The 24673-nt window shown below is 50.8% G+C and overlaps 1 protein-coding gene across 1 annotated transcript in view; it reads left to right on the forward strand.

Annotated features, from left to right (window-relative positions):
- Window positions 1-213: 213 nt before the first annotated feature.
- GALNT14 (polypeptide N-acetylgalactosaminyltransferase 14) overlaps window positions 214-24673 on the forward strand; it is a 97253-nt gene continuing 72793 nt past the window's right edge. Inside the window, exon 1 of the mRNA XM_054629909.2 lies at window positions 214-709. Coding sequence (XP_054485884.1) covers window positions 581-709 — 129 coding nt within the window. The 5' untranslated portion in view covers window positions 214-580. The remainder of the gene's footprint in view (window positions 710-24673) is intronic.

Below are 24673 nucleotides of genomic sequence, written 5' to 3' on the forward strand. Positions count from 1 at the left end.
TTTCAATTGGTTAAATTAATCTTCCCATCATGTCTGAGCCTCCTCTGTGTGTTGTTGAACGGTGGCCTCCTCTCGCCCCGGAGTCGGGCGGGGACGGGGACCGGGACCGACCCGGGCCAAACTCGCAGCGGCGCTGCCCAGCCCCGGCATCCCTTGGCGTGCAAGCGGCCCGGGCTCACTCAGGGAGGCAGGGCAGAGCGATGGGCGTCCCCGGTTACACACGGGCACCCCGGAACCCCTCGCTGTCCCCGTCCCCAGGGCTGCCTCCCCGCCGGCGCGGAGCGAGCAGAGCAGCAGCTCCCCGAGGACCAGCCCGGCTGCCTGCGCGCTGCACCTTTCCCGGCGAGCGGCTCCGGCTCCAGCCCCCCTCCTCCCGGCGCCTCCTCCTCCCGTTCCTCCTCCCCTCCCCTCCCCTGCAGAGCATGCACAGCCCGGGACTCGCATCGCCGGCTCCGAGGCGGGCAGGCGGGCGGGCGAGACCGTGCTCCCCGCCAGCGCCGCTGCCGCTGCCCCCGAGCCGCCCGCGGCTCCCCCTCAGCGCCTCCCGCTGCCCCCGCCGGACTTTTCGCTCCTGCCGAGGATGAGGCGGCCGACGCGGCGGCTGGCGCTGTCTCTGCTGGGGGTGCTCTGGCTCGCCGCCCTCCTCCTCTTCTTCTTCGGGGCGCGGAGGAAGTTGGAGGTGCCGGAGCCCGAGGGACACACGCCTGAGGTGAGGAAGGGGCGGCGGGGCCGCGGCGGCTCCGGCGGGACTTGGGCGCGATACCGCCGCCGCCCGGGGAAGAAGTTCCCGGCGGTTTTCGGGACCCCCACCCCATCGCGTTCCCCTTCAAGTTTGGTACCGGCCCTGTGCTTTTGAGGGGGGCACTGGGGCCCTTTCCGTACCCCCCGGGCTTGGTTTTCCCCCTCCCTCCCTCCGCTCGGTCTCGGACAGCGGCAGCCCCAGCCGCCCCCCCGGCCCCGCTTCACCGGGAGTGCCCCGGCCGCGGGTGCTGCCGGCGGTACCGGCCCTTTGTCCCGCCGCCAACTTGGAGCATCCCAGGCTCCGGGGAGCGGGGAGAGCGGTGCTCCCCAAGGGAACCAAACGCGTGGTTCGTGTCACGGTGGGGGACCGGCGGCTCCTTTCCCCCTGGGTCACGCCGTGCTCCCGGGCTCTGCCCTAAAGGAGAAGGGCTCTGTCCTGCCCGGTCTGACAGGACCGGAGGGGAGCACACTTGCATGGTCCGTGTTTGGCGTACGCGGGCTGGGCGAGCCCGGTTAAAGCGGGGGCCCCGCTTTCGCTGCTGGCTGTGGTGGGAGAGCAGGATCGGGCAGCGCCGCTGCCCTGGGAGCCCCGGCCGGGCTGGGACGAGGGTGCCCGTGCATTCAGTCGCGCCTTTCCGTGTCGTGCCTGAGTCCCCGGAGTGACAGCGCGGCAGAGACGCGAGGAGCATCTCGCTGCGCACAGGGAGTGAGGGAATCGAAGGAGTTTCGCTGCCCAAACGAAGGGCAGGGGAGCTGCGAGCAGCTTCGGCTGAACGAGGTCCCGGGTCCTCTCCGGCTCCCGTGTCCTCTCCTCCTGGCCGAGAGCGGCTGGGGCTTAGCTGAGGGTTAACTTTCCAAAGGACGTAGATTAGATGCTGCTTAGTTGTACTGTTGTAAATCTTGAATTAATTAATCCGGGTTAGAGCCCAGTTCCTGAAAATACACCGAGATTGGGGTTATTGTGGCAGTGGAAGGGTGTGAGCCCTCACCCCCTTTTTTTTGCACCAGTGACACCCAGCAGTGTTTGGCCCACAATATATGACAGCTTTATGTGTTTGCTACATCTTTGGAGAGTCTCAAATATGTGTCTGTCACCTCAGCAACTGAATTAACAACCTGATTGAAAAAAAAAAAAGAACTCATAAAGCTTACTTTGATTTTTTTCATCCTGAGGAATTATTGGTTTTCCATGTTTTTTTAAATAAAAATGATTGAGGAGGTTTCTTCAGGCTTTTGTAAATCTTTCAATCCTAGAAGAAGGGAATGAATCTATGTGACTTCAGGCCCCAAAAAGACATAATTATCTATACACTTATTTATTTATTTAAGCTGGGGAAGGCAATAAATAAGTCACTGAAAGCAGAGTTAGGAGATGAGGGCTTTCTTAACCAGAACTGTGCTTTGGTGTTGGAACTGTATTCGTAAAGATGGCAAAAAAAAGACCTCCCCTGTTTGACAGGGGCAACTATAATCTCCTTGAAATGAACCTTGCTTCTCGCTTAGCACCAGCTGCCGCTGAATCGCTGCCATTTTGCAGCCCATTTTGACTTTCTGCTCCCATTCAAGGCTCCCCCAGCTCGGGGTGTAGGTTGCTGATGCTGGTACCGGCTGGTCTTGGCTCCCGCAGCAGGTGAAGGGAACTTCTGCCACACAGGATCTGTCCCCACATTTTGAAGCTGCCACTGCCAAGTTGCTGTAACTCCAGCAATTTGACTGCTTAAATTGCCTCTCCTTCATTTCTTCTGAATTTTCCATCCAGACAGTTTCATCCCCTTGAGATTCATGAAGTGCAGATTGTTTTTTTTAGTTTTTTAATGCATTGAAATTTTTGGCTTTGCAAACTCCTTTGGAGCAGTATGACTTATAAGCTGCTTATGAGCATGGGGATGTGGTGTCCCTTCAGTTAACATTTCTGAACGGCTGCAGAGCTGACTGGGCTACCAGAGGCAGGAATGCTGTGATCCAGAGAGGAGCCTGGTGCTGTGTCCTGTTGCCCTGGCCGGTGGGACTGGCTGCTACTGATGAAAACTTGAGCAGTTAAGGGTCGTCCTCCCAAATTCCTCGGGAAACCAGAGGAGGTGATGGATTGCTAACAGCCTCTCAAACATTGTAGGACAGCTACAGAGGGGAAATGGAGCAAATCCACATAAACTTTCCTGGCAGCATTTTCCAAGCTGTTCCCTCCCCCCTTCTCTCCCAATTGGGCTGTGTTTCTGTGGATATGGGCACACCGTGTATCAAGCCTTGTGTAGGTTTAACCTTTAGACCTTTCCAGTTTAGCTCCAGCTGGTATTGCTGCCTCCTGCCCGTGCCTGTCCCCACCAGGGCTCCCAGCACACATCCATGTGCCCAAGCTCCCTGGCTGGCTGTGGCACTTTGGTGGCCTGCTGAGAGCTCACAGAGCTGCTGCCCTTGGCTCCATGGATGCCCATCAATCACTGTTATTTTAGTCTGCACCCTGCCCTCTGCTTTACCCCAAATCCTGAGCCAGGTCCAGGCTTCAGCTTCCCAAAGGAAAGCTTGTGATGTTTTTCTTCCAGTCCTGTGGTGGGCAGGGTCTCCAAGGGGCAGGACCTTGGTGTGAGGGTGCAGTGCAGTATTTGAGTCCTTCCTTTGCCCAAAACATGCTGCTGGCTTGGCATCTTAAGGGCCTAGTTGTTATAGGTAAAAGTTAAGTTAAATTAGGGTATAGCTCAATTATATTGTATTAATTATGTTATATTAATTATGTTATATTAATTGTATTATGTTAAGGGGGGGGGCCTTATTAGAATGTTCTAGGAGAAGGGTCTTAACTTTTACCTATAACATGGTGAAGGCAGGTGTTCAGGGAAGGTCTTGCAGCAGTAGCTGAGCTTTCCTGAGCTGCTCATGCCCAACGAGGTGGGTGCAGCAGTCTGTTGTAATTAACTTGGCTTCACCTTGCCCTGTAATTTTTTCCCTTGTATTCCCCTGCAATCCATCTCTGTGGATCTCTTGCTGCTGCCCAGTGGCAGGTAGGCAGGCAGAGGACGCCCCCTTCTTGCTTCCCTCAATCCCTGCCACCTCCTTTCCCTCCTCCTCCTCCTCCCTGCTGCCTGCAGCTGCTGGTGGTACATGCCAGGGCAGCAGCAGCAGGTTGAGGCTGGATTTTAGGGTGTGGGACTCCCTCCTGGCCGTGAGGTGTAGCAGCCTTGCAGGGCTGGTAGGGTATGGAAGAACAAAACTGGCCGTGTTTAGGACCATGAAGTTGTTCCTGGGATAAGTTCACCAGTCCCTCCAGTGCTGTTTTTCCTGCTGTTGCTCGGGGTTTGGGGGTTGTATTTTCTCTCTTTTTCAGGGGACAGATCAAGCCCTGTTAGAATACTTGCCATTTTGGTGCCCTTTGTGCAGTCCTGTGACTTGGCTGGGAAGAGGAGCTCTGTGGCAGGGTGCCTGCCCCTGCCAGGGAGCTTTACCCAGCCCAGCCATGGGCTCAGCCTGCAGGGAAGCCCATCCTGATGGATGGGGGTGTGAGGACACGGGGCTGCCCGGGGTCATGGATCAGCTGGGACTCGTTGGGCCTCCCTCCTTCCCTGCCTTTTGGCGGAGGGTTTCCAAGCACTTTGCAAGCTTTAATTAGTTCCAGCCTGTCTCCTTGTCCCGGCAGTTTTCCAGCTGGATAAACCAGGACCCAGGGAGGCTAATTGAACTTTGTATCCTTCTGTCTCTGGTGGACTCCAGAGGAATTGGAATAATTTTATCTCTTGGAAAATCAGGCTGCCAGTGACCCACCTGAAGTCACCCAGGGAGGCAGTGGTGGGGCTTGGCATGAGCTCCAGTAATCCCGGGCTCATGGCCCCGTGCTGCTGCCTGGCATCTCCCCTGCCTCCCTCTGATCCATCCCCCTGCTCTGCTTTTGGGGGGGGACGGACATATAAACTAATAACTTAATTACATTAGGAATAATGAGGGGAACTGATACGCGGGATTAATTACAAGCAAAATCCCAAATTAATTGTGAGGAGTACTTGTAGCTGGCTCTGCAGCAATGCTTTGCTGGTGTGCTGGCTCCTGTGTCCTGTGCCAAGCTGTGGCTGGGGATGCTTTGAGGGAGCAGGAGATGAGTAGGTGGGTGATAAACCCTTGCTCATCTCTTTTTCTGCACCTTTATCAGACCACAGTGGCTGTGTGGCAGAGCCCTGCAGCAGGGAGGGGTTTTCGGGGGTCTGGGCTCCCACACTCAGGGCCAGCAATGTGTGCAGGAGAGGCAGGACTAAAAAAAATGTAGTTTTTGTTTGGTTTGGGATTTTATTTCCCTTCATTCCTTCCTGCATGCTAGCTTGCTCCCTCTGATGAATGGCTGAAGCACAGCTGACAGCCTCTGGAGGGGAAAGCAGGTCTGTGACGGGCTTGACTGCAGGAGAAAAGCTACAGAGGGAAAGTTTCCTTTATTAAAAAGAATGACCTGTTCTACTTGACTTGTACTGGTGTTTGCAATGCAACATCTCCTTTCTGAGTGTGCTCAAATGCAGCTGGGGAATGGCTCCTGGGAGATGTGGAGGAGCCCAGCAGCCTCACTGCCTGCCCCACTGCTCAGCACCCTGCAGGGTCAGACCTCAGTGCAAAGGAACTGTTGCCGGCTTTGTGCTTGTGTGCCTTGCACCAGCCTGTGCTTCTTTCTGCATCATTGCCATCTAGAAAGCCTCAGCACCTGGAGCTCAGCTGACAGTCTCCAGATATTAAATTCCTGTCAGTTTTATAGCAGCAGAGCCACTTAACAGATTAAAATAACTGTGTATCCTGCAAAAATTCAGATCTTGACAATTAAGGGATTGAAGTGGCAAGGCTGTTGGGAACAAAAAAAACCGAAAAAGCCAGGCAGAGTGTTTTATACCCAGGAAGCTTGTATTGACTGGGACTTGGCTGGGGACATGGATAGGTCTAGGATGTGAGAGAAGAGGAAACTTATTTCCTGCTTTGTTGGTGAAATCCCACTCTGAAATCTCTAGGAGCAAAACCAGGCTTTCTAGGATGTGCGGAGTTTTGCTTGTGAAGGAGCTGCGATGGAATCCAGTTCCTCTCTCCTGCTCGTGTGTTTAGTGCTGGATAAAACAGAAAGCCATGCCCAAGCAGCCCTCATCTGTGGGATCAGGCAGGACAGGTCTGGTGGAGCGGGGGTGAGGTGAGGAAGTCTCCTCAGTGGCTAAACCAGCTGTGGACAAATGGTGAGCAGCCTGCCTGGTGCACCTCGATTAATTAACCTGCCTGCTGTGCATTACAGTGCTCCCTGGGATACCTGTGGAACAAAAACCAGTCAATGAAAACCCTCCTAATTTTTCACTGGTAATTGCAATGAATGAATTTTGCCTCCATTACACTGTGGTGGAGCTCTGTGTTGCAGCTGTGACTGATGGGGGCATAAATATTGATTGAACAAGACCTGTTTGCTTTGCAAAACAGTGAGCATTGGAATGTACAGGTGCCTTTCTCAGCTTGGCACTTTTAAAAGAAATATCAGGGAGGGAAGGAAAGGAGGCAAGGATTCTGCTTCTCTTCTGGTAAGAGTATAAATAAATTTCTGTGCAGGTGGTACGTGTTTTGTTGACAAGAACTGTTGAGCACCAGAAGAGGAAAAATACTTTTTATTGTGCTCTGAAAGGAAAGAAGGAGTTGAAAGAGTCCTGCTGCTTCACTCTGAAGGGGTGTTGGAGGTGGTGATGCTCTGAGGGTGGGTTGGGCTCAGGAGTGTCATGGTTTCTCTTGTAAATTGCTTCTCCTGCCAAGGTCCCCGTAGAGCACCCTGCACGTGGAATTGCTGCAGGCTGCAGCCTCTTTCTTCAGCTGATGTGACATGGTGTGGCATCATCCTTTCCTAGGTAACAGAGAAGGGCTTGAGCCCTTGCTGCTGGGTTTTTCGGAGGACTCAGCTCTGGCTCACAGCCTGCAACCCTTGGTGACCTTTAGGGCTAGGCTTGACAAAAGTCTTGTTACTTTTGAGCAGGGAAGTCTCCAAAATCAGCTCTGTGTCTGGATGCCAAGGCTTCAGAGACACAGCACATATGTTGAAGTGTCTCTGTGCTTGAGAAAGATGTTGACTATCAGGGAAGATGTTTTGTCCTATTTATCCTTTCACCACCTCAGATATGCACAGAGTTGGACTGTTTACTCAAAAACTCACTGTTTTCTCCTCGCTCTTCCTTTCCTGGATAAGAAGGCATCATCCTGATTTATTTTGATGGGCTCATGGCCCAGGGCCTGTCTTGGCTGGGTTTATTGCTTGCTCTGCTGAGACATCTCTTGTCCCTGGCTCTGCAATGTGACCTGTGCCTCCCCACAGGCTGGGGACTCTGCACATGGGATGGCTGCAGGGTGAGAGCTATAAATGGGAATGTTGTGCCTGGGGAAGGCAGGTCCAGGGAGCATTTTATGGTACTGTGATTAGAGATTTTTTTTGTGCCTCCTGAAGCTGAGAGGTTGGCTGTATGTGTAGAGACCAGGGCTGAGTGTGGAGGGCACACTGCTGATGCTGAGCTGCTGTGGCTCCTCAGGTGTGAGCTGGGCGAGCTCCAGCATGGGAAGGGCACTGCCAGGAGATTCAGCCTTGCAAATAAAACTGTCTTGTGATCCCTCAGGAACGCAGGTGCAGCGTTATTGTCCCAAGCTGACAAATCCCTGTGAAGCTGAATACTGGGGTTTTGTGTGCCCATTGTTTTCCTTGGGTCCATGGATGTGTATGTTCTGTACGCACAGCTGGGATGCCACTTTGGTACCTCTGGCTGTGCTTCTCTGTGCTGTAATCTCTTTGCCAGTGGGAAAAGCAAGCTTGGAAGAAGTTGTGGAGACGCAAAAGCAGCGTACTCCGCCTGGGAGAGCCTCATCTGTGAGGGCAGGCCAGCATTTGGTGCAATAAAACCAATTAAGGGGAATGTAATGCGAGAAAGCAGAAGTAGGATCTGTTTAAGGAAGACGTTTGCGTGAAGGAGTAATTACGTGCAGCCTAACGACAAAGGGTGCAGCGGATTGACTATTAATTGGAGTAGCAGGAGCGGGAGATTGCTGGCATTAGCTTTGTGTTTCTTGCTGGCTTCCTCCTGTTTAAAGAAGGAAGGGGTGAGGAGCAGATGATGGGGGGGAGTTTTCTCTCAATCCACTTTCCCATGCAATGAAAAAGCCATTTCTCCCCCTTTCTCTCACAGCAAAATGTTCCGATTTTGCCAGCGACGCTTAGTGCAGTTGCTTACTAAGCTGCAATTAAATTGATTTCCCACCCTCTTTACCCTTTTTGGTTCCAGAATCTCAGCAGGAATCAGTGTTACAGGAAGAGTAAGCCAAGGAGGAGATCTTGCTCCCCATCTTCTGCTCATCTAACTCGGTATTACTCCACTCTTCCTATGTATTTCCAGAGGAGCTGGGAAAGTGAGGCTGCCTAAGTATAGGGTTTCCCATATAGCTGCTGCTGGGGTGGGAAGGGCAGCTCTAGGTCAGGCTGGATCAGTCTGTAGGATACCTGAAAGGCCTCCTGCTGTGGGATGGGCACTGGGTACCCTGGAGTGCCTGGGGCTCTGGGTGCCAGTGGCACAGAGCTGCTGGGAGGAGCAGGAGGAGGATTTCTTGTCTTTAACATGTGCCTTTGGTGAAAATGATCAGTGGTGAGAGGTTCAGCAGGAGTTCACCCCTTTGTTCATGGAGGTAGCACTAGTTGTACTAATAGCTTGCCCTGCTGTTTGGAAACCCTTAAGCACCTTGGTTAGCCGTTCGTGCAGCCCGAGGGAGTGAGAGGTGTGGTGCTCCTTTGTGGGTCATTGGAGAGGTGTTTGAATAAGGGACAATGTGCCAGTGTCACTTCTCCATGGGGGGACAAGGTGACATGCTGGATGCTGTGCTGTCCCCAGTCAGCAGGTGCACAGATGGGTGGTGGCACTGGGAGGGTGTGGCAGGGCTTGTGTCCCCTGGCCAAACCCTGCCTTGCCACACACAGGAAGAAACTAGTGATGATTTACTGCACAGCAGCTCGAGCTCCAGCTTTGTGATATTATTTGGAGGAGCAAGTGAGCTAATGATTGCATCTCATCTCAGAAAGTACTGCGGGAAGTGCAGTGCCAGGAGAGAATTGATTCAGAAGCAAAACAGGTTCATTTTCAGATCAGGCTGAAAGACAAGGGAAAGAGAGATTCTCTTTTTTTTTTTTTTTCCTACTTTTTTTTTAACTTTTGTTTTTTCCCCTCAATCTCTAGCGAGACTGAGGGTCTTAGCCTTTCCCTCTTTGGTTTTCTTGTGGAAACATCAGCAATAAACCTGATTGGAAAGTGATACGAGGAGAGCAGGGTTCATGCGGTGCAAAAACAAATGAGCTATGAAATCACCCTCTATTCTCCAAACATTATTCACAGAGCCAGGAAAATTGAGACGGATGATTCTTTTTCTTTTGAAGCCACTGAAGGAGCAAGTCCAAAGGATGTGATTTGGCCCATGCCAGGAGAGAAAGGCTGCTTTGTCCTGGCTTTCCAAATAGCTTTGCCTGCATTTAGACACACACCATTTCCTCCTCAAGGACCACCGTCGGCATCCGCCAGTTACAACCACACCTCATAACCCATTATGGAGACACATGGCTCGCAAATAAGACATGAATATGTTCAGTGGTGCCTTGGCTGCAGCCCCCCCTGGGCTGGATGGAGTTCCTGCACATCTTTTCTTGCTTGTGCATTGAATTTTTAGTTGCTTGTTTTTAGGTGAGATGGAGAAAAATAAGAGGGAGGAGTTACAGGTGTGGGCAGACTCGCTTTCAACGGCTGGCTTGGTTCTTCTTACAAAACAGTGATTTAAAAAGAATATACTTTTATTTAAATGAAGTTTTTTTTCATCTGGGTCTAAGTAATCTGCTTTACCTGGTGGGTTGATTCAGGATCATTCAGGATGGAATCATATCCTCTCATATCCTTTGGGATCTGCCTTGGGGGATGTTTGGCATGCAGCCTTTTGCACTTTGACCTCACCTAGACAAAATGCGAAACTCGGGGTCTGGTTGGGGTGGTAGGCACATTTAGGTGAACAGTGGGAAGGCACTGGGAGCTGCTGGAGCTCTGGCACTGTGGGAGCCAAGGTGGAAAGGAGACTTGTGTAGCATGGTCCACAGGAATGGAGCGGGGAGGAATTGTGGCATTCATAATGCCCGTTGCATTTTCCTGGTGCCACAATACAGTGTAATTTGGAGAGAGGCAGACTCAAACATGCATTACCCAGCCATCTGCTGCTGCCACTGGGATCCAAATGGATGAATATACACATAGCACTCGGATTAAACCGTGTACAATGTGTAGGCTGCATATGGTTTGCTCTCGGTGGTACAGCAAAACACTTTGTGAGGAAGAACCTCCTGTCCTGCCCTCCCATCCTGCAGGAAGATCTCTGCTTTAAGACTCCTCAGAGAAAAAAGAACCAACCCCTGTGCAGCCCTTGGGGATGTGCCCTCAGCCCAGCAGTGTGCTGGCAGCCATGTGTGCTGGCCATGGCATGGGAGGAGCTGATTTTGGGGGTGCAGACCCCTTGCAGAGGTGATGTGTGGAGGGTTTGGTCAGGAGCATTAGAAACGGTGAGAAAGTGAAATATCTGAAAATTGAAATTAGATTTGCAAGTGGTGAGAAAGGGAATGGAATGATGAGAAAAGTGTTATGTTGCCTGGTGACATGGCCTTTGTTACCGCACCCGGGCAGGGATGTGTCTCTTCAGCAGGGACCTCCTGGATGCACCTGCGTGCTCAGGAAACAAAAATCAGACATAAAATATAAACACAATCTGCCTTGAGAGGTGAGAGTGAGCTCCAGCAGGCATCTGAATGCTGGGGAAGGTCATTCAGATGCTGTTCTTCAGCAAGGTGAGGACACCTTCCCTCCTGAAGGCAATGTCAGCAAAGGAAAGGCAGTTTCAGCTTGGCTTTTGCAGGCAGAAGCTGTGCTCTCATGGGGGAAACAGCAGGAAATGATGTTGGTGCTTTCTTTAGGGCACCAGCTACTGGGAGCTGGAGGGCAATCAGCTTTCCCCAACAGGCACAAAGGGCTGTTCTGGAAAGTGGCATTTCCTTGCTCTTGGTGCCTTTCCGCATCCTTGGGACCACAGGCTCCTGCTGCCATCATCGTGGCCAAGTCCTGGCTCTGTGAATGAAAGAGAAGTTTCATTCACAGGAGTGAAGCACATCTCTGCTGTGTAACCAAACCTTTGCACATCTTCTGTTTACCCAGAGCACTGTGCTGGGACAGCAGCCGTAGCACTGGGGCAGAGCTGGTGCAGCAGCAGGTACAGGCCCAGCATGGGGATTTGCCCATGTGATAGCTGGAAATTAACTCATTAAATAAAGTAATTTGCACCTTTTAATCTCACTGATTCCTGAGCGTGGGCACCTGTATTTAGGAGAAGAGCTTATTCTGCTTCAATTAATTTTATATCAATATAAGCTGAATAATTAAAGGTGTGAATGGAAGGCCAGGTAGCTAATTCCCTTCCCTCTGGCGCACAGGCTGCACTGAGATAACCTGGAAGAGGGAGTTTCTGACAATGCAGATGTTAGTCCAGCCAAAAAAGCCAAACAGTCCTGAGTTTCTATATGTAAATATCAACTGGGATCAACTATTTTTTTGCTGCTGATCTCCTCGTATTGATCTTGGTTTGTGCATTGGCACCAGCTGTGTGTATGTGGCTTTGGGCAACCCAGCATTTCTCTGAATGCAGGCTTGGCTCTCAGGATGTTCTCCCCATCTTCAGGCAGAACCAGCAGCCATTACTGCATCTGAGAGATAAAGCAGATAAATTTGCACTTTTTTCCATTGTTTCCAGAAGCTGTGTCTCAAGTCTGTGGGCCAGGAGTGGCTGTGTTTCACAGGTGTTTCATTACAGTAGGATGCCATTGATAACTGGCTATTTTTGCCTCAAAATCACAGGGAGCTTTTCAGAATTGTATTAATCCAATGAAAGAGTAAAAACTTCCAAAGTGTAAAAGCTGGGGACATTTCTTCTTTGAGAACAAACTAATGCTTGACCTAAAAAGTGTGATCTATCTCAAGTCCTGAGGCACAGCTAAACTCATGCCATGCTCAGGATTTCTTCTCTTCCCCCAGTAATCCTTTCCCAGTGCATCAGACAGGTACAGGAGATTGATTTGCTGAAGCTCTTAATGTTTGCATCATATTACAAGGACCCAAATTCCACAAGAGGCTGACTTGCACTGAGGGAGTTCATCCCAGTGTGTGCTTAAGGGCTTTTGCTACCTGGGATTTGGTTTGGGGAGAACGTTCGGGGAAGGCAGCGCTCACTTTTCTGTAAGCAGGGCTGATTGCAGTCCCGTAAGGAGCACGGGGAAATTTGATAACCCAGCAGCATGGTTCAGTGCCTTCCCTTGTGCTGCCTGGCTGTGTTCTTGCAAGGAGCCACAGTGTGATTACAAGGGCTGTTAAACGCCCTTAATATTCACGCTGTTGGAGGGAGCATTACTCCTGCCAGCTCTGCTGTCTGCTGCTGTTTGCAGTAGCATCGCATTGATGATTAAATCACCAATGCCACAGTGAGTAGCGTGTGAAGCCCCTCCAGCCAGGAGATGCAAAGGCAGAGTTAAATCCCTCCTGTTTGTCCACTTCTTTTATTTTTTTGCTGTCTCTTAACAGCATTTTTTAAAGCAAACGAAGCACAGCGGAACAGTTTGGAGCCGTGAAACAAGATGGGAAATGAGCCCCTTGCAGAGAGGTTAAGAGAACAGGGCACAGGAACTGTGAGGGGAAGGAGCTGGAGGGCTCAGGGCAGCCCATGCTTGATGCAGCAGTGCTTTGCATGCTTCTTCTCCTCATCCTCTTTTCAGGCATAGATGGGAGAAGCAGCAAAACTGAGTAATACATATTTGTGTGTATACAGTGGTACGTACTTGGTGGTGCAGCAGAGCAGGGGGTGCTATGATTGTGGTGTGGGGAGGCTTTTGGGACTGAAGCTAGGGGCTGTTTTTTGTGAGAGAGCCCTGTTGCATCCTAACCTCTTCTTTGTACCCCATCATGCCTGAGCCACCACCACAGCTCCCGTGGTTCCTTGTCTGGCACTGGGATGCTGCTGTTTCTCCAGCAAAGCTGTGTCCCTCATGTGCAGCCTCAGCTGCCTCAGACCATCTTCAGTATGCCAGGTATTTGAGGGAAAAGAGCCAAAAGCAGATTCTTGGCACCCTGTTCTGCTTGTTGGTCTCTTCTGCACCCCTCTCTGTCCCCCAGGGCTGTGTTCACACTTCCTTGTGTGCCCTCCTGCTCAGCCGCAGGTATCTCTAGCAGGGTGTGGGGGACACCTGGAGGTGTCCCCACACTTCCTATTTGGCCCAAAATGTGCAGTGACCATCCAGCCATAAAGACTTGGATTTTCCTTTTGGGGCCAGGCGTCTAGAAACTTCAGTGGTTGTTTGGGAGAGAACTACCGAGCCGAGCATCCTCAGCTGCAGGGAAGTGCTGGGGACTTCCCCAAGGCCGGCTCCCGGTGGCACTGCAGCATCCCCCCCTTTTCTGCCCAGGTATTGCCGGGGAGGAGGCTGGCACTTCCACAGATGCCTTGTTTGCCTGGCCTGGCCTGGCCCTTGGGGTGTGGGTGAGGAGGCCTGACAGGGTGGCCATTAGCGGAGCTGTCGGGCAATCGCTCCCGTCGGTTCGAGTTAGGGAGAGCAGGGGCCGGGGACGCCTGGCTGGGCGCCGGCAGGAGCTGCACTCAGAGCCTCCATTGATTTCTGAGCTTGTCACGCTGTTCATTAGGAGAGGGAGAGCAAACGAGGTGCTTAGCAGAAGTGCTCCAAGTCGATCCTGATGGAGTATGTTTCTCTGCTGCCTGGTTAGGGGCAAAAAAAAATTAAATAATTCTTGCCCAAGTCTCTTCTGCTCATAGAGTGTTCAGCCTCCAACCTCCTGTCTTCTAGGAGTGTCCAGCAGGATCTCCCCTGGCACTGCCCTGTCCTTGCAGACTTTCTGCACTCCCTCTCAGTAGAGCAAGTTGTGCTGCTGGTGCTTTTGCTTGTGGGATGATTTTGCTCCCTGTCCCTCCCTCTTGTCCTTCCAGGTTCCCACAGCTGGGTCCCTGTTGCGTGCTGAGCTTGCTGTGTCTCCTTTTCATGCTGGAGCTGCATTGATCGAGGCAGTAAATCAGCTGGCTGGTGCTGTGGGTATAAATGATGGATGTAATGAACCAAGGGGGAGAAGAGGAAAAAAAAAAAGGAGGGGGAAACAGAAGGAAAAATGGGGAAGAAAATAGCATACTCAACAATGGATGGGCTATGAGATGAAATATCTACCACGGCCAAGGCCCCTCAGCCATAGTCCTAGCAATGTCTGGAGGTGCTGCAGGAGGACCTGCTGGGGGAAGAAAAGGGGGTTCCTGTGCATGCAGAGCTGTGCTGGCACCCCAGCTTGCCCCCACACTTGCTGACAGCAGCTAATGGATGGTGGAGACAAGGATGGAAGCTGGTATCTGCTGCGTGGGCTGCACCACAGGGCTGCATAGAGGGCACCAAATGGAGCTAAATCAGAGGCCAATTTATAGTCTTGCTGGCTACAGCTGCAGGGAAGGTTTGAGATACTATTGTTTGAATGTCTCTGCAGCTCTTAAGGTTGCAACCCCTTCATTTGCTTTCTGCCTTAGCTGGGTTTCTTTTTTTTTTTTTTTTTTTTTTGAGTTTTAAAGCACTTTCCTGCTGGTGAAAGGCTGAAAGCCCCCAAGGCTTAAGCCTTCTACTGATTTCAGCAGTTTCTAGGTCTTTGAGCCGGCTGTGCTCTGTCCCTGAGTTTTGGGGATGTAGAAGGAGGTTTGGAGCTGAGTCAGTGGCATCTCCACCTGTGGGTTGTTATCCAGCTGAACAGAGCCTGGCAGCTCCCCGTGGGCCACAAACCAGATGTTGTGTGGCAGTGATTTAAAGTCTCCGTCATTTAGAGACAAATCAATGATAATGAGTCTCTTTTTATAGAGAGGGACTTTGAGGCATGGGAAGATTTAATGGCAGACGCTCTGTAAAATTAGCTACTTAGCTAACTTTAGCAAAATCTTAGCCAAATTAACTAAAAATGAGCTAAATTCAGCGAAAATCATTGGAGAATTGTCAGTCTGGATGGAGGGAAAACAGAAATTGAAGGGGAAATTGAGGCTTTAGTAGCACTGATGAAGTTGTAACACCAGTTGGTAGTTCAGGAACGTGCCCCTGCCTTGGGGATGCTGCTGAGTTTTGGGGTGTCTCATTGGGATGGATCAGGGGTTGGAAAAAATTAAGGTGGATGATGGGAAGTTAGTTGCAGGGAGATGAGAGTAATTGTCTGGTAGACCTCACTGCTGCCAGGCTTTTGTGGCTTGAAGCACTTGATGGCTGGCAGCAGGAGGGTTTGATGCCTTCACGGTCACCCTCAGCCACAGCTTTTGTAAGAGGAAAAAGAAATGGGGGGAAAAAAGTGTCTCATGACTCAGGATGGTATCTGGAGGGCAGAAAAATGGGTCAAAGCATCACTCCTAGGGGAGCTGTATGTAGCTGTCAGTGCAGAGAGGTCTGCACCTTCCTGCCCTGTGTTGGAGGCAGGGTGCCTGGTTGGATGGGTCAGGAATGATTCATTTTCTGAGGTTGGGTGTGGAGAAAAAACAGGGCTATTGTAGTCTTGTGCCCTTGGAAGTGAAATACGAGGAAGGAAAGCTGCAGAAAAGCCTCTGAAGTGGCTGAAGGAGGAGGTGAAAGAGAGTAAGATGAAATCCAATTCTGTGAGCCTGGCTGTTGGCCAGGAGGATGTGGTGAACTTCTGCTGTGTGCCTCGGGATCTGTCACGACCAGGAGCACTTAGGAGCTATTTTTCCTCCAGCAGAGCTACATCTTTCTGCAGATGTTAAGTTGACAGAAACAAGATGGATTGTTGCAGAAGTACAAAGGGCTTGGATGTACATTTTTCCCTTTATCCCAATTTATGTTTGAGATAGTTGTAAGCCCCATGGAAAATTATCCCTGGTAGAGGATCTGGTGATGTGCTAGTGGCTTTCTGGCTTTTGGCTTTTCCCAGAGACAATTCCAGTGGACTGACCAAGGGTGTCAGTGTTACTGCCCAGCAGTGGTGAAGCCAGTCCATGGGGTCCCCATCTCCTCCTCCATTAGCTCGAAAGCTTATGGATCAGGAGGGGCTGGAGTTGTGGTTTTGTGGACTGTGCTTGAGCTGGCTCTTCTCTGCCCAGCTTTTTTCAGCCCTTAGAGCGGGCAGAGTTGTTTTCCCCCAGTCATTTTTTGAGTGGTGGAGAGTCAGGAGGGCACGTGTGGAAGCTTCTCTGCCTGCAGCAGTGGGGCTGGGGACCACAAAGTGGGACTCAGGCAAACCCCAGAGCCTGCACTCCTTGGAGGGATGAGAAGGAAATGCAGAGCTGTGCAGAGTGGTGCAGGGGTTTGCTCAGCATTCCTAGTTGGCTTCTGGAACAGGAATTACTGTGAGGTTTTCAGGAAAGTGGTCTTGGGAGAAATACGTAGAGGCAGAAATATAAGTAATCTCTCAGTTTGCAGACTGTTCTGATAAACTGATGTCTTCAGGAGTGACAAACAGATCATGCAGTTTTTGGGCTTCCTCCAGAAAAAACCAACCCCTAAATCCCAAAAACCAGCACCCTGCCATTTAACGTGGTGGGTAGTGCAAGGAAGAAATACATCTCTCTGTTTCATTCACTTCCATCAAATATGTTATCAGGAAGCATTGTTTAGTTTAGGAGTTTATTTCTCCTCTCTGGAAAGCTGTGCTGGCGGGGCAGGCCCTAGCAGAGGGTTTGGCAGTGTTCAGCACGTGGGTGAACGTGACACACACAGTTTCAGTTCACTGGCACTGTGCTGGGCAGGGTGGGCTTGTGTCCCATCCTAACCTTGATCTCAGCTTTCCTCCTGCAGCTCCAGTGTGCCCAGCAGAATGTGGGGCAGCTGGGACAGCTCTCACAAGCCAGTGGAGCTTTTTTGGGTTTGTGGGTAATAATGAGCTGCCATGGGAAATAGCAGTTTCTTTTAAAGCAATCTTCTCTACCAAAGTCCCCTTGAATTTAATGAAGACTTAGAAAGTTGTTCCTGCAATTTTTACGCTGGCATATAGATATCCATAAAAGGGCCCTCCCATAAATGGAACAGAGAGGAAACCATTCATTTTAGTGTCTGTGCATTTATGGATTGATTTTTACAGAATCCTATTAGTTTCACTGCCAGTAAATGGCATGAGGACTCTATTTCAAACCAGACAATGTCAAGATAGAGAGGTGGGCATTAAATATCATCCCACCTGTTGCTGTTCAGCTGCGCTGCTTGTGTCTGAGCAGAATATAATGGCAGAGGGCAGGAATGCCAAGTCGATCTTTTCCAGCTCTTTGTTTTGTAAAATCATTAGAAGCCACAATAAGGTAAGAGGCTGGCATTGCACTTGTTCAACAGCCCATTAAATAGATCTGATCATTTTTGTTCAATGCTTTCTTAAAAGCAAAGGAATAAATACTCTCCTGTAGCTGTTCGTGGTGCTGCTTTTGAGAAAAGAATGATTTACAACGAAAAAGACCCCCAACCCCATAAACCACAGCCTGCTACTCTGCCCCAAAATGCAGACAACTCCCAGATTTTTTTTTTCCTCCCCCTCTGTCAGGTAGAGGACAGAACATTCTCTCCCAACCCGGAGGGCTGCTGACAGCCCAGCTCTACCTGCCCATTTTACACTCCTCCTTCACGTGATGTTTGAGCTGCTGACAGCAGGATGGTTTCATAAACAGCCACCTCTCTTTGGGCCAAGGGCAGCTCACCTTCCAGTGTCATTACCCAGCTCTCAGATTATTACAAATGAAAACATGCTATTAGTGTAATTTCCATTTCCCCCCTCCCTCTTTAAGCTCTCTGCTTTGTGCGTCCCACTTGATTTTTGGCAGTGTGATGCTTTGATTTTTGTTGGTGGGTGGTTTTACTCTTTGATTTCAATTCCAGCTGCATTTGGTTTGCAGAATGTGGGGACTTTGCAATTAAAACCAAAACTGAGCCACACACATTGAAGCAAGGCAGGAAGAGCAAGAGGCTGGCACTTTGAGTGTGGCACAGCAAGTGGGGGACATTGCTTAGCCATGGCCATGCCAGTCTCCTGCTTGGGCAAAGCAAATCTGTGGTGCCTTACTGGACTGCTTGGAAAAAGCAGAGTAATGTGGAAGTCATACATGTATATATCCATATGTGTATTTTCCTATATATAGGTTTTCTGCAGCTGAGAGGGAAGGGGTTGTTGCCAAGATCAGTGGTGTAGCCTCAGATGCCATGTGCTATTTAGGGAGTTGATGCTGCTGGTTCTCAGCCATCTGATCACAGACACAAAAATGTGCTTTGGAGTTGTTTCTCCTGTTTTACCTCTGTGGGCTGACCAGGTCACCCCTGTGCTGGTGCTGCTGTTGCAGTGGAGACTCGGAGGATGTCACTTCAGAAAGAGAAAAGGACCTTTTTGAGGGTCAGAAAAAAGAGAAGGATGTTAATGAAAGAGCCTGACCCTGAGCTCATCCTCTCCCTGGCTGTTAGGCTGCTGCTCACATCCTTGGTCTGCTGTATCTTGGAGGCTGTGGAAGTAGAGAGCTGTCAGGAGGGATGCTGGTGCCCCAAATCCCTGCTGTTCCCCTGCCCATGGCAGGCACCTGCCAGCACAGCCTTGCCAGGTGTGTTTTCCTGCCTCAGTGTTGGGGAATGGTTTCTAGGGTTGGAAGAGCACAGGGCTCTTTCCTCCCTGGGCAGCCTTGGGCTTCCCCAGCAGAGTGAGCTCTGCCCAGGGGCTGCTGAGACTTGTGGGGAGCCAGCTCAGCTCTGAGCTCCCAAAAGTGCTGCAGATGCTTCAAAAGTGATGCAAAAGCTTGCCCTTTTTGAGATGTGTAATTTCTGAGTGCAGTAGATGCTGGGAGCCGTTTTTGGTGTGGGTTTGTGCCAGGGCACCTTTAAATTGCAGGGCTGAGTTCCTGGCAATAATAGGATTTGGCTGTAACATCTGTAGCCTAAATTTCATCCTGTCCCAAGGCTTCTGAGACTAGCTGGAGCTGGATTTTTAAAATTTAATTTAATTTTATTCTTTTATGCTAGAATTGGATTGTACCCAAAGAGCTGCCACATACACCTGCAGCTCTGGGATAGCCCAGCATCTGGGCTAACAGCTTATAGCATATTCCCAGTGGGTTTACACCCCATGGGGAATTTCAGGGTCTCTGTGGGCCGAGCAGTCACTGTTCCACACTTCAGCTGTCCCATCAGGACATGGAGAAAGGATGGGGAGGCCTGGGTGAGGCTGTGCTGTGCTCTGGGGGCACAGAGCAGGACACCCTGCACTCAGGTCACTGCTCAGGGCTTCCCTTCCTCAGGGGGAAGCCTGGGAATGTGGCCTAGAAGCATGGCAAAAGCTCACTTTGCTTCACCCAGTCTGATAGTGAAAAGCAGCTCCCTGGGTAAGGCTGTAATGAAAGTTATGCTCAAAGCAGGGCTAAAATCCCATTTCTTTTGCCCTTTAATTATTTAATTTATTTTCTATATTTAACGTGCTTGCTCTTTGTGAGTCAACTGAATTTTCATGGGTTTTTTTTTTTCTCCAATATTTATCTGTGTTGGCGGAGGGAACATTTTAAAATGAGCTTCTCAGAACTTGCCCTGGATGCCCTAGTGTCCCTTCTGGCTGCTTCTGCTATGGAGTGGTTACTTGCTCCACATTTCCCACATTTTCCCTGCTGCTACCAGTGCAGATAAAATGTTAAATCAAAACACAACGAAGAATTTTAATTTTATTCCTCATCTTCACCACTTGGGAAATAAAAGGCTGGTGGGTTTAGCCTGGTGCTGGCAGCTGAGCCCTGCTCCAGTAGTGCTGGCTGCCTATTCCTGTTTGGCATTGCTGGAGCTGGGCAGGAGTGAGGGATAAGCCACAGTGAGCCTGCTGGAGCTCAGCTGTGACATGTGAAATAGCAGAGCCCCTGCCAAATGCCCTGTGGAGGGGAAAACCATCTTGTCCTGGTGTACCAGGATCCTGGTGCCTTTTAGCAGCCTGGATTCGTATTTTAGAATGAGGAGGCTTTTGCTGCTTTTCTTTTTGTAGTCCCATTTAAGTAGGGAGGCAGAGGACAGGACTGCCATGTGAATTGACAGCAAATCCTGCCTGCTTTTGCTCCCTGCCATCTTGGAGAGCTGGAAATGGTGCGGGGGGGGGACATAAGGTGATGGCTTCTCTGCAAGAAGTAGCCTCAGGCTGCTCAGTCTGGGATGGAGGTTACAGGGGTTGTGCTGGAGGTCTGTAAAGTCATTAATGGCAGACAAGTGGTGGGTAGGAAATAGCTCCCATCTCCTCCTGGACAAAAATCTGGGATTGTCAAAGGAAGCTGGCAGGGGCAGGTTCAGTGTGCTGGGACACAAGCTGCTTGTGGAGCCCCAGACAACTGCTTTTTCTAGGTGCTGAAAGTCTGGCTGGGTTCAGCAGTGGCTGGACAAGAAGCGTGGGGAAAAGGTCTGGACAAGTGTTAAATGAGATCCTCTTTTTCCCCTGCTCCTCTGAACACCACCTTCCTCAGCTCAGCAGTTTCAGAGCTGGATCCAGCTGAGCCCCTGCCAGTGCAGGCAGCTGGGCAGATGTTTCTGTGCCTAGCTAGGACAGGGAGGAGGCTGCATCCCTGCTGGGGCTGCTCTGCATCCTGCTCAGGAGCTCAAAGCAGTGCTTCCCAGGGCCAGAGCACAGCACAGACCATTAGTCTTGCTGAGTACAGCTATGATTGTGCTTAGCACTGCCTTCCTATCTCTCCTGGCTGAACCATAGAGCACTTTGCAATGATTAATTCAGCATGAAACTCTTAAGTGAGCATTATTGCCCCGTGTTAAAGCAGACATAAAGGTTGCTGGCAGAGCAGGAGCAGAAACTCTCTGCCACACAGATGTTCACTAGCCTGGCTGTCTGCAGACACCAGTACATCCCATTGGCCTTCTTTTGTCTCAGCACTTTTTAGGTCCATTTTGTTGCCCTTGAGATGTTGTTCCTTTTGTTAAAAAAAAAAAAATTGGGGGGGATGAATTCAGATGCTGAGCTGTACCCAGTAGTTTGGAATTAAAACTCTCTTTGACTGCATAGATGAAAAGTCTTGGCTTGTGTAACCAGTTATTTCTGGTGCATCTCTCCAGGCATCTGCCTTGATGTGGGCAGCAGCAGCAGCATATGCTGCTGGCTCTGCAGGGACCAGTGCTGTCACCATCTGTGTGCAGGCTTGCTGGGGCAGTGGCAAGCATTGCTGCTGGGGCTCTGTGCCCCTGCCTCTCCTTCCCAGGGCTGTGCATGAGCCAGGGGCAGGTCATCCAGCTCAGAGCTGGGAGCCTGTGGTGCTGTGCCCAGAGCTCTTCACGTCTCATGAGTTTTTTCTTCTTGGGGCTCTAGCGAGGGTATAAAGATTATGAAAGCTCTCAGCTGGAGCTTTGTGCTCTGAAGGTGCTTTTACAACAGTAAATCAAATATAAAAGCAGTGAGGTAAGGTTTTTTTACAGCCATCAGGACCAGTGCTGGAGCCTTATGCACAGCTGATAGGACCTCTGCACTGGCTGCTGTGTTTTTGGGCAACATCATGGACTAGCATGTCTGCTGCTTGGCACATGTTCTCTATCCCACATGGTTTCTGCTCTTCCCTGAGGTGGTGTGGCTTTTGCTTGCTCCAGCATGCCTCTCAAAGCCTGAATGTACCCCCAGGCATCTTCTCCCTTATGTTTGAAGCCACACTGTGACTGGTGCCAAGGGTTGGGGTAGTGAGGGAAGATAGAGACAGGCCTGGAGCTCGAAGAGAAGAGCTGCTGGAGTGTGTGGGAGAGGGTAAGGATGGAAAAAGGTCTATGAGAAGAAACAAGCCCTAACATGTGAATGCCTAACATTAAGAGAAGCAGCATCACCAACTTGGGACTTGCCTTGTGCTTTCAGGACCATCCAGACAACAGAAGGTTGTGTTTCATCTCTGGTTACACAGGCCCAGCAGGGGTGGTGTCAGACACTTCCCTCCAGCAGCGTGAACCTCCTTTGCAATTTCTGCTGCCCTGGTTTCCAGCAGGAAGCTCAGCTAAGGAGGCATGGCTCCTCAGCAAGGAGATTCCCTTCCCATGTAGATGTGGCCCATCAGGCACTGTATGTCTGAACCTGCATGCATTAACCAGGTCTCAGCCATATCCCTCCTTTCCTTGCCTGCCTGGCCAGAGTTTACCAGCATCTTGTTTCTCTCTGGCTGGAAAGACTGGCTCCTCATTTCCTTGCAGCTACTGCCAGCAGCAAACACGACCTGATTTGTATTATCCCGTGTCTGATCCCACCTAATCCTTAATGCAGCTCTGCAGGCAAGGGCAGTGTGTTGCTGCTGGAGCAGGAGGGATCAAAGGCATGTGGGCTGGGATGTGGCCCAGATGGGTGATGGGACTGCCTAAATGTGGATCCAGCCTCTGCTCTGCACTCCTTGTGTCACACAGGGGACTTCCCTCCCATCCCACAGCTTTCTGAGGGCAGGGAGCTTTGCCTTCAGCAGATAGTGCACAGCTGCTGGTGGAGCTGATGTGTCCACCCAGCATGAGATGCTCCCCATGGAAGAGAGCGTGGGGCTGTTCCAGAGCTGACTCTTTGGGTTCAGAGGTCCTGGAGGTGTTGCCTGGCAGCTTGTTCCTGGTGTTGGGTGTACAGGCCTTGTGTGGTGACCCCTTTGTGCTGCCTAGGCCAGTAAGTGGAACATGTGTTGTCCTGCCACCCAGCTGTGCTGCAACAAGCTGAACTGTGCCCAGGACCATTGCCACTGTCCAAGCCTGATGCTGCCAAAGCATGAAAAGCCAAGAGATTCAGGGCAGCTTATTTCTGCCTGGATTTGAGCTTTGCTGCTGGCTTGCAGTGTGATTGCTCTGCTTGCCCACATGCATCTTGTGACAGAATGTCATCTATGGGACTGCTCTGGTGGCTTCATGGAAGGGGATGAGGTTTGAGGCACTAAGATATGTGGCAGGGCTTGCTGCCCCCACAGTGTGTGGAGTTGTGGAGCTTAATGTGTGTGTGCCATGAGCCATACTGCCTGGGTGGAGGAAATCTTTTCCTGTATCAGACAAGGGGACTGGTCCAAGCCCAAGCAGGAGATGCTCACCAAGACTTCCATACTGTGTTTTTGTGACTGAGTACTTCAAAAATGCTCTTTTCCTTATTGCAGTGAAACGTGTGTTTGTATGTGAGAGAGAGAATCAGTGCCAAATGCAGATTGGGTTTTTTTATGATAATAACAGCAAAACTCAGTGCTGGTTCCTGGTTTCCCTCCAGATCCCCATGCTCTTGGATGTTTTGAGTTTGCTGCATCAGGAGACTTAGCATGGGTTTGGTTTTTATGATGCGCGTGCTGCGGCTTCCGTGCCCAGACGTGGCTCTGCTCAGGGTTTTCCCATGCAAGCAGCAGGGCTGTGCTGCTGGAGGATGGCCAGAGCCTGGAGATCTGCCTGGCCAGGCCACACCAGCCATGTCCTGCTTCTGTTTTTCCCCACTCCCAGCCAAGCCTGCATCAATCCCAGGCACAGCACTTGGGGCTCCTGCAGTGCTTGTGCTCATGGCTGGCCCGGACCCACAGTCCTTCCCCAGCAGGCTGGATTATTTTAAAACTTGCCATCCCTTCCTAGGGTGCATGTCTCACTAGCCAGCACTGGTTTTTTTTATTCTATTACTGAGCTGAGATAGAGGAAGGCTGGGCTGACACATGTGCTCTAAATTATGCTGCTGTATCTCCGGTGCTGTCAGTCATGGTGTACCCAGGCCGAGGATCTTGCAGACACTCCAGCAGCAGGTACCTGAGGATCAAAGGTTTAGATCCGTTCTTGCTGTCACAAATGTTTTATATCTAGTTTCTCCTTGAGGGGAGTTGGGGGGCGGATGGGCTGGCACATCTGAGGAGTACACACACCCTGGAGCATCGTTGCTGTGACCTGAGCTTCATCTCCCTGCACCTGTGTGTTGAGGACCAGCTCTGGGCTGCAGAAACACCTTCCTCTGCAAAACGTGTGTGTTGAGATGAGGACATGTGTCACCAGTGCTTTTTGACAGGGGCATGGTGTCTGACAGGCAGGCACTGTCAGGTCCTGAGCTCCAGCTGAGCCCTGAGAGTTTGCCCCATAGGTCAGTACCCCACAGCCTCTGCTGCCCCTGCATCCTCCTGCAACATGTGTGTTAGGGCAGCTCTCATGTTTCCCAGTGATGCTTTTAAAACTCTTGGAGAAGTTGAGCTTTGTCCAGGAATTTGTGCACTGCTGTCACCATAGCTGCTTGGTATGGTTTGGGCTGGGCTGTAGCTCATCACTGCAGAGTGGGCAGGAAGGCTCTCTGCAAGGGCTTGGGGCATTTTGGTTAGTCACCAGCAAGGGTTTTCCTCTGCTCTTCTCACTCTGCTAGAGGTGAGAGGTGGGAAAAGGGAGAAGAAGCCCTTGTACTGGAGCTGCTCAGCACAGGCCATGCTCCTGCCCAGTGGGAGCCTGTAGGTGCAGGGAAGCTGAAGCGTGGCTGGAGGGAGTCCAGGACTTTTCCAGAACCAGAAATCGAGTGCAGAAGTGGGGAGTTTGGTCTGACAGCATTTCTTGTCCTTGCTGAGCTCCTTCCTTGGAGCAGGCTGTGCCTTGGTACATCTCTGCTCCCCAAAGCAGTTAGCTGTCAGAGGAAGGGGGAAGGGTGAAGCTGGTGGCTTCTTAAAGGCAGCTAAAGCCACGGATGCAACTGTCCTGTGTGTTTGCAATTATTGTGGTTTTGTTTAATACCTATTTTTTATGATATATGTGGTTTTTTTATAACCTTTCCTTCCCTTGGAGACACTTCACATTCATATGCTGCTGTCACCATCACTCCTGTTGCTGCCTGCCTTGGAAGGGGGGCTGCTCAGGGAAGGATACTAGCATTAGTTTCTAAAGCAGTGTAAAGATCCTCATGGAAGCAATTACCAGATGGATTAC

Source organism: Agelaius phoeniceus, chromosome 3 (assembly GCF_051311805.1).
Source record: "Agelaius phoeniceus isolate bAgePho1 chromosome 3, bAgePho1.hap1, whole genome shotgun sequence".
Classification (NCBI taxonomy): Eukaryota; Metazoa; Chordata; class Aves; order Passeriformes; family Icteridae; genus Agelaius; species Agelaius phoeniceus.